At 38.8% G+C, this 9,814-nt stretch overlaps 1 protein-coding gene across 5 annotated transcripts in view; it reads left to right on the top strand.

The window, feature by feature from the left end:
- The window catches only part of LOC122091728 (tryptophan--tRNA ligase, chloroplastic/mitochondrial-like), a 63,808-nt gene that overhangs the window by 13,639 nt on the left and 40,355 nt on the right, over nt 1-9,814 (top strand). For 3 of the 5 annotated variants that reach the window (XR_006144011.1, XM_042661838.1, XM_042661836.1), the window contains exon 5: nt 1,073-1,129. The exons of the other annotated variants lie outside the window; for them this stretch is intronic. Coding sequence is in view for 2 of the 3 variants with exons in the window: in XM_042661838.1 (XP_042517772.1) it covers nt 1,073-1,129 (57 nt within the window). In the remaining variant the exon portion in view is untranslated. The remainder of the gene's footprint in view (nt 1-1,072; nt 1,130-9,814) is intronic. 5 annotated transcript variants of the gene reach the window in all.

The following is a 9,814-nucleotide window of genomic DNA, read 5'->3' as shown; positions in this document are numbered from 1 at the left end:
CGTAGACGAAAAAGAAGCAGAGGAAGAAGAGGGAAAAAAGAAAAAAAAAACAATCGTAGACGAAGAAGAAGCAGAGGAAGAAGAAGAAAAAAAAAAGTCGTAGACGAAGAAGAAGAAGTAGAGGAAGAAGAGGGAAAAAAGAAAAAAAAACCATCGTAGACGAAGAAGCAGAGGAAGAAGAGGGAAAAAAAAAATCGTAGATGAAGAAGAAGCAGACTAGCAGAGGAAAAAGAGGGAAAAAACAATCAGTCGCAGAATCAGAAGACGAAGTAGGAGGGAGGGAAAAAAAAATATTACAAACATACCTGAAGTCGAAACAGAGGAGGGAACGATGGATTTCATCCAAGTCCAACTTCAATCTCAATCGGTCGGTTGAATCAATGAATCCAAAGTTCTCTGGGTTTAGAGGCGTAGAGAAGTTAATGGCAGAGAAACTTCACCGGGAGAGAGAAACAGTGGAGGGTTTTAAATTATAAGCCTTTCATGTTATATTTCCCCCCACCACCAAACTGTTTTTTTTTTTGTTCACTGAAGGGGGTAAAATGATTCCATGCATCTCACGCCATTTAAAAACCTGTACTTCATCAAATGAAAATATTACAATTAGAATATAAAAAACAAATACTTAAGTGAAAGGAAAAAAAACACACACACACAAGGTGGTCGCCTTGCCTACCAAGTCGTCCAAGGCGCCAAAGGCGACGCCTTTTGGACGCCTTAATACCAAAGGCGACCACCTTTCCTATGTAAACAATGGCGTCCCTTGCCTTGCCCCTAAAAAAACGCCTGGACGCCAAGGCGTTGCCTGACAACTATGGGTGAACTTGTAGTTTCTCAAGTATTTATAATCAATGTAATTACTCCCATTAGCGGATTAATGTCGACTTATCAATGATTAAGATGGAGATAGATGAAGACCTTTAAGGATGCACTTTGGGACTTTTGGCCGTGCAGTTATAAAGTCCGCTCGGGAAAATGCTGGTCCTAGTAGGCTCTTTAATTTTGTTTCTTAGTTCAGTTCGTATAAGTATGTATCCAAGTGCAATTGCTTACCAAGAATATTCTAATGTAGGTGAATGGTGGGTGCTATATAGGAGGTGCACGTAACTTGAGGAATATAACAGTTAAGGTGCTCTCCCAGATATGTTCTGCCTTCTGATACGAGTGCAACTGCAGTACGTTTTCACTTATTAAGTCCAAGAGGCGGAACGGATTGGGTCATAAACGTTTGGAGCGGTTGATGTGCACTACAACATGAGGTTGAAGATGCAAGCACATGTGCATGGGCATAGACAATGACAAAGACCTATTCAAGCTCAATATCTTCCAAGTGAGTCAGATGAGGAGGATTCCCTATAGGAGTGGTTGAGGGATCGAGGTGACCCTTTGATGGATTAGTGATGCAGCTCGGCAATGGATTTAGCGAACTATCTTTTGACTTGATTTTTGTTTACTTTCCTTTATTATTTGTAGATTAGATTAACAATCTTTTATTTAGATTTGATTTTTATTTTAGTTGCTATTTAGGTTTAGTTTCCATTTTTAATTAGCTTCCAAAATTATGCCATTATTTTCTTTAAATAGCCTTGTAATAAGAGAAGAACTCAGACTTGAGATTTTGAAGAAATTGAATGACAGCTTATTGCTTGGCTGAAACCATAGATGCCGTGAGTTTCATAACCTTCTTACTTCCCCGATTCCCCTTTCTTTCCTCTCTGAAATTTTCTCTCTATCTTCCCCTCTGAAATCTCTCCTCTTCCCCTTTCCCCCCCATCAATTGCTGGTTTCTTCTTCACTATTATTGTTGGAGTGTATCACAGTGACCCTTGCTGCCCTGTTTTGGGAGGATGCTGGTGACCCATAGGAGTTGATAGCTCTCCTTCATCTCATCTTCTTTCTTCAGCAACTTTTGGGAGTTAGTTCACCATGGAAGGGCGACCTTAAACTTTGAATCTCAGACCTGAAAGTGCTCCCTGCTGTGAGCCACAAAACCTGCAACTCAGGTTATTTAAAACTACCGCCCAGATCTGATTGCAGAGGGAACTGTTCTTCTTTACTTGGTGTTTCGAAGTGTCTTCCGGTGGGAATCAAAGGGCCATGGAGGATCCAAGCTTCGCCCAAGGTTTGGGGCTGAATCGAGGTGCAGGGAGAGAGTTCTCATCACTGCCATCTCTCTTTTTCGGGTGCTGGCTCTTGTTTCTGTCGTGAGGTTGAAGACAACCTTATAAGTGAGTAATTGTAATTTTCTTTCCCTATTTCCTTATGTACCCTTACCTTTTATGCGTATTCTGGTTTGTCCTTATTTTAAATCCCTATTCCTAGTTTGTCCTTGTCCATACGTTTTGCTTTCCACTCAAGTCACTTTTGGTTTTCCTTCGGTTAAGTTCCAGTTAATTACAAAACTGCCATTCTGTTATGAGTTTCTACCTATTTACAGGTTTGCCACTTTCATTGGAAATTTGATTTTATTTACAGTTCTATCATCTTGTTGAGACTCTATTTTAAGTATGAAATATCATTGATCATTACTCTTTTTATTTTGGGTTTACTACTTTATTGTGGGCCCTAAGCGATCCGATTCCTATTCTTGGAACCCGGATCCGCATCAATTTGCCTCCTGGTAGGCCTTACCCTAAGATTTCTAGTTGTGGTGCCGATGTTAGTGGTTCATTGCTTTTCGAGTGGATTGAGCTCACCCCTATACTCCTTGACCTTTTGAGTCCCATCCTGATGGGGATGACAAGTATGTCGAGTGGTCGCATTCAAGTTCCCGCACTCGCACACTGTTCTTGTCTGGTGGTGGAGATAATGGCGATGTTGATGGTGATGGCAATGTTGATGATGATGATGGTGGTAGTGGTGGCAGTGATGGCGATAGATTTGTGAGCCTTCGAGAGGAATACAACCAGGTAGAGGTGGGGTCAGAGCTGGAGCCTATCCATTTCACAGGAGAGACTCAATTTGATCACGCTACCCAAGATACCAGCCATGGTGCATGTGCCCCCACATGTGTAGGTTATTCTAGAGGCTCGTGATGTAAGGTAAGTTCACCCTAGGGAAACAAACCCCAATAGTAAACAACTCACTACCAATCTCAGATCTGAACTCAGATCAGAGAACCAAAACAGAGCAGAATAAGACCCAAAAGTAGGATTGAAATAAAAACTCGGAGAATAGGAAACTAGAAGCCTCACACCTGATCAGGTTAGGCCCAGAAGTAGGCTAGTATAACCATCAAAGAACCTTCTCAACAGGGCAGCAACAACATAGCAGCAACTTGGGACAGTTTCGGCCATAATAGGGGAAAGGCCTGCGGCTCACTTGTGGCTGGTCAGATCAGCTGATTGTAATGTCCTAGCCCTCCAAAGGGCTTCCCAAACAGAGGTCTGATCTGGGACTTATGGTGAAAATCGATGGAAGCCAAAACCCTGACACCTGGCTGAAATCGATTCTCCTTTTGGCTGGCTTCAAGCTGATCTGTAGGTGGTGCTTCTAGGCTTCAATAAACTTGCTTTAATATCTCAATCACCTCTCACAGCAGAAAAATAAGAAGAAATGAGGAGGAGGAGGAGATGGATGGGCTTGTGATAGATGTGGGTGGGATATGGCTATCTCAGCCTGAGCCTTTGACCCACAACAATTTCAGATGTTGATCCATCCTATCTCAGGAGGTTTTGGAGCTACAATGGCTGCAATTCATCAACTCTTCATTAATTTGAGATTGGTACTACAATCTCTTTTATAGGGAGTACATAGCCTTACAAAATAGAAACAGTTCCCAAATAGGAAAGTAAAATAAAAAGGAAACTAACAGCTTTAGACTACTAACAACTAACTTGTAGACTAAGAAAAAATAAGAGACAAAAAAAAGGGCCCTTCTAGAAGCTAACTTGACTTGTCCAACTAAAGTTTGACCAGTCAAACACTAAAAGACAAAATACAGCTGTATGGGAGAAATCGCAGGCAGCAAGAGAAGCTTCTGAACAGATGGATCAATGGCTGCTTTGGGCTCTTCCAGAAGTCCGATTTGAGGAAACAAATATACATTAATTCAAGGGCGTCCTATGCTGGTTCGATGGCAGCTGAGATGGCCAGCATATGGACAAAAATAGTGAGGGCCAGCTGGGCTCGATTAGCCCAAGGGCTGCCTGGTTTGGCTGGCCACCTTCCTCCTTTGGTAGTGTAGGCCAGCATGTGTGTCTATATCAGCCCGTGTCATAGGTTTATACTAGATGAGGAGCATGAGAACATTGACAAGGAGATAGATGTTTCTCCTTTTGATTGGAAAAACTTGGAGGCCTCATTTGGAGGGGAGTAGTGGATATGGTTGTTATGTATAGTCAGGACAATGGCGTACACCATCATTTCCACAGAGGCATCCAATGCTAGGTCCTAGGTATGGTGGGTTTGGTGGACTTGATCAGTATGCCTCTTTATCATCGTCATTCCCCGCTACTCATGATGATTGGTCATAGGGTATGTCATCTTTTGTGGACAATGTCTTCTCATTCCCAGGTCCCCAACAATTATATTAGCTCGGTCCACCAAGCAGCTGTAGTGGATCCACATTTTCATCATCTTCCCAATCTGGTGATCTATATTCGAGGTTGGGGGCTATCCCGCTTTGTCTAGAAGATCGGATGGACACGGAATAGAAAGGGATAGATGAAAATCCAGCTCTTCCCATCCAATGTCACAGAGAAATAGATAGGAGTTGGTCCAGAATTCGATGATACCAGCAGAAACTTGCTTCTTGTTGGCTGTGATAGAGGCATTCAAAGAGTAGGGAATCGATATGGTATCGAGAATACCTTGATGATGAGACCTATTAGGCCTGCTATGATGGACTTTGAACGTTTCTTCAGAGTTCAGACATAGCATGACATAGCCTTCTTTTGTGATACAGTTGGAGGAACAGTTTCGTCAGCGGCTACAATTTTCCTCATATTTCAAGCCTGTCTGGGATTCTGTGGTATTAATATAGAGGAGGAACAACTTTGTAGGGGTCTTTTGAGCTTCACCTTTGATGTGGTTGTACACTTACAGAGTTATAATTGTAACACTTTTACACTTGTACCTGTATTTGTAAGTTGTAACATTTTGACATTTAATAATTATGAAATGTTTATTTTCATTGAATTTTACGTGGTATAGTACTAAATTATGTATAACATAGGCTATATTTGAGAAAGTATACAGCCAAGGTACCGCACACTACCAACCTAGGGTACGAAACCAAACTAGCATTATGAGAGTGTTAACAACCTAAAGTTTCCATTATGTTGAGAGATGCTTAATTAGGGTCTATATGAAGTTTAGGCCAAAATATGATTCTAACCATTGAAATGGTCAAATGAAAGCAACCACAAAAACATGTAGGGTTTCAACCAGGTTTCTGTGGTTTTATGCAAGGTTCAAAATCTCTTTTTGTTTTTTGTTTTTTTGTCTCGATTGCCTATTTCGGTGGTCAAACGGCCATATTATGACCTGAAACTTGGTGGGGAGCTTGTTTTAAGGTAAATAAACATGTTTATGACTTAAATTTGCAAAAAAATAAAACATAGTAGTGTCTTAGAGATGCAACCTTGTTCGGGAGCAATTGTCGAACCATGGGTGGCGATTTTATGAAATATCACTAGAACAAGTCAACAAGACATAGTCTGATAGTAAAACAAGTAAATAATGCATCTATGCCATTATCAAAACATATTATTGCTTAAGTCTTATGGCCTCACCACCCATAATCTTCTTGTGACAGTAGTTGCACTCTTTTTTCCTTTTATCACCATCAATTAGCACTGTGTTTCCATGCAATCTCTCCACTATCATGACTCCTATCACGTCTTCTACCTCCTCTCCCGCCTTCCTCATCCCCTCCTTTGTCAGCCATTATATATCACCCTAAAACTGATGCATAGAAAAAATAAGTCATTATTAACTTAGGCACATCATATGAGACCACTAAAAGTATATTGGTATAATATAACAAGCATCATGTACGCTTCAAAACACTTCAAAATTAATCTCATATTTTTCCTTTAATTTTCAAATCAAAACAGAGTAATTTCCCCTAGTTTTTTCCTTTTTATTTAATTATTGAACTATTTATCATATTTTTTGAAAATTAAAATTATTATTTACTTGCTGGGAAAAAATATTGATCTCATAGAGCCGTAGATCGGCCAATGGTGATTAACACACACACACACACACACACATATATATATATATATAATAGAGTTCTATCAAAGTTATATTAATCATACTTTTTTCAATTTTATGTTGATGAAAAATGTATTTAAAAAATCCATCCCTAAGCAATATGTATTTATGTTACTATTTAAAATAAAAAGGTTTTGGGGAAAGTGGTTTACCTTTTCAACCTTGGGAGTGTGTAGATCTTCAACAATGAGAGCCCTTGGAGTGATCTTCAAAGGACTAGAGGTGAAGATGTGGCAAAAAAGAGGAGTCTTCAACTAATATAGTGGTATGTTGGTGCGAAGATGCGAAATATTTCGCAACAGACGAGTTGGAATCGAGATTTTGACCCTTGCTCATGAGATATGTGCTTTTATAAAACACATGTTGTAACATTTCGGCGAGATACCGAAATGTGACACGAAATTTTGACCGAAACACTACATATTTTTAATTCTTAGGTAGTTTCGTTTTAGTAAAAAAAAAAAAAAAAAAAAAAAAAAAAAAAATCCCAAAATAACCGAGATATTGGCAAGATTTCGAACCATGGTTTTACGAAATATTTCGGTTTTGATCAAGGTTGAAACCAACTCATCAAACCTTGGATGTGAGAAAGTGCAGAACATGTTCAACTACCATGAAATTATTGTTGAGGGGTGACTTAGAAATATCCTAAACTTTCTATAAAAATCTTTGGCTTGATAGGTGTTGGTGACAGCCCTTTTAAATTTGCAAATAAAGCAGAAAAGTCAAGTTCAAACCTTACATCATATTTCAATGATGTATTGTAGCAAATAGGAGCTTCCCTTTGGCATGGGATCCACATGGAGGGTCAAAGAATATAAATAGATATAGGGGGTAGCTGGATTGGATGGATCAATCAGCTGCTGGCTTTTGTTTATTCATTTTCTGCCTTTTGGGGAAGCAATTTTATATTTTTTGCTTAGCTACAGATGCAAGTTTGATCTTTCCACTACAATTGGGTTTAATGGTAGTTGTTTGGGAGAGAATTTATTATTAAGTCTGTTTATGTTTGAGTATGAGTTCCTTGGCTCTACCCATATGCCCATACTTACTAGGCAGCCAAATTTTTATCCAAGTGTACCGGAATCTCCCTATTGAGGCACTTCATTTCATAAGGCTAGAAGATTTTACCCCCATAAAACCTTTTTGTGGACACATATGGAGCACCTTATTGAAGCCCTACTCTTGTTAAACTGATTACTGACAGTCCTTGTCACGGTAATTCATTCTCTAATCAATCAACCAGCACATGAAACTAGAGATTATTATTGAATTTCCAAATTTCTGGAGATCATAACATTAATTTGTTAATTCCCATTTAAGTACTGCATTGTCCCCTGTCCCTCTTTTGTGCCCTTCCATAGTTTATTTCTCATGTACTGCTCCTTGGATCAAATCATCTAGTTTAAATTGGTGACCAAATCATCCTCTGAGGCAGGGGACAATTACTTTCTGATTCTGACAGCCCGTGTTGACATTGATATGGACCCTCACTGTGGCGAAATATTCTGTTGCCGTAATTGTCCAAGCCTTCTCCAAACTTTGTAAAGGAGTACAAAAGTGTGCTGTCATTAGTTTGAGAGTTATTGGCCAATAGCCATGTTTCAGCAATTCCATTTTGCTTCTCTCTTTCTGCCTCCTACCCCAATGAGAGCAGTTATGGAACTTAAGAAGTTAAATGTCGCACCATTAGTGTTGGCACGTGCTTGTAAATCCTAATAGTGTTGTTTCCATGGTATTCAGACTTCTTTTTGGTTAATTTAAATTTTTATTTGTTAAAAATACTTAATTTTCATATATTTCCTTTTAAATAAAACAACATTTCATGGATTTTTCCCATATAAATCACTATGTTATATAAGTATTTGGTTGTTTGTTTACTAGGAAGCCATGTTTTTGAGGCTTACACCTCACCTTTTAGGTCAGTGGAACATCTCTGTGTTTGAACACTCTGGTCAGCAGTTGATGTTGTGGTGGCTTTGTATTATGTGGTAATACCCTGTTTTGTTACAATTGCCCTGTAATAATCAAGAATAGGAACTTTTGTTTTATTTCTACATGAAGTTAGCACTGATTTTCCTAACCTGTTAATTGAAATTTGCAAATATCCTATATAATATTGCAAGTTTAATTCTAAGTTCCCCTCCAGAAAAGGTATCATTGCTGATTTTACATTTTTTTTTTTCAGTGTCATGATTAACATTGGCAATGAGGAGACTGATTCTCTCCTGAAAAGAGAAGTAAAAAAGACTGATGCCATTGCATCTGACATTAATTTCGTATGTAGGCCTGTGCGCAAGCTTGGGAGGCCCATAGAGTGCTGGTGGCAGTCCAAGGGCTGAAATTGACCTTTGTGTAGTTTATATCATAGGTTGGGCCATTCAATTGTTTTGGGTTTCATTGTAATAGGCCTAATTTATAAGCCCATAAAGTGGGGATAAAGTTAGTACACAACATAAATATCTAAAAAAAAAAAGTTAGTACACAGTATTAGTGGTTAAGTGTTTGAGTTATATTAGAATACTTATAATGTAGATCAAGAGAGGTTTCAATAGAAGTATTCAGGCTGTAACAAGCCCAAATCCTAGTCTAATGGGTTAAATAAGTAGCCTATGGGTTATGTAGGTCATGGTTAGTATTTTTGTGTTTTCTTCTATAATGGGCTTCTTTTGAAAGTCCATATTTGAGGGATAAGTGACCCATATCAATTTAACTAGTTAGTTATATCTAGTCCTCTAAGTTGCCAAGTCTTGGGGATGCCAATAGGTTAGTTTAATTGTTAATTGTGAAAGATCTCGAAAATGTAAAGTTCATTAGTCATCTTAAAAAGTCCCATTGTAAGTCCTATGAAATTTACATGCCATTAAGTATAGGAGAAAGTCCCAATGAAAGTCTAGAACCCCCCTAGCCTCTCTATAAAAAGAGCTTTCTGTAAGCATTTGAAATTAGAGTTTGAATGAAATTTAGTTTTTACCTTTCTTCTGAGAGAGACAGATTTTGGTGAGATGCTGTTCCTAGTGAGATGCGAGGGTGGTTAGAGAGATTCTAGCCTAGGCTTGGGGTGAGACTCTTCAAGTCATATCTTATATCTTTTTTACTTCTTCTTTTGTTATTAAAATTTTGTGTTCTCACCTCCCTACGATCCTGCCTATTGAGGATTTTGATTTTGTTGAAAGGCTCGTACAAGATCCTATTATTTTGGTATCAAAGCTATGGCTAAATCCAGTTCAAGGAATTCTGACTTAACAAATATTCTCAGCTAGGTCATTGACATGATCAGGCGGTTATCAGATTGCATGACTGCTTTTGAGTACATTTTTGAAGCCAAATAGGAGCTCTCTGCTAAGTTCTGCCCCCAATGCCTAAAGAATGCTATTGTGGCAGTTGTTGATGCCAATTTGGAGACAGAGTTCTATTATGGACTTCCTCCTAAGGAGGAGGTTGAGGAACAACCTGGATGATGATGAAGCAACGATGACCCATGGCACTCATGTCTTATGTTTTGTCCCATCAACAGAGATTATTGATGATGACAATGATGAGGAATCTAAGGTATCTGCTGCGACAATGGAAGCTAAATCAGAGGTTGAAG

This window comes from Macadamia integrifolia, chromosome 10 (assembly GCF_013358625.1).
Source record: "Macadamia integrifolia cultivar HAES 741 chromosome 10, SCU_Mint_v3, whole genome shotgun sequence".
Lineage (NCBI taxonomy): Eukaryota > Viridiplantae > Streptophyta > Magnoliopsida > Proteales > Proteaceae > Macadamia > Macadamia integrifolia.
This window is presented reverse-complemented; position numbering and strand designations above follow the sequence as displayed.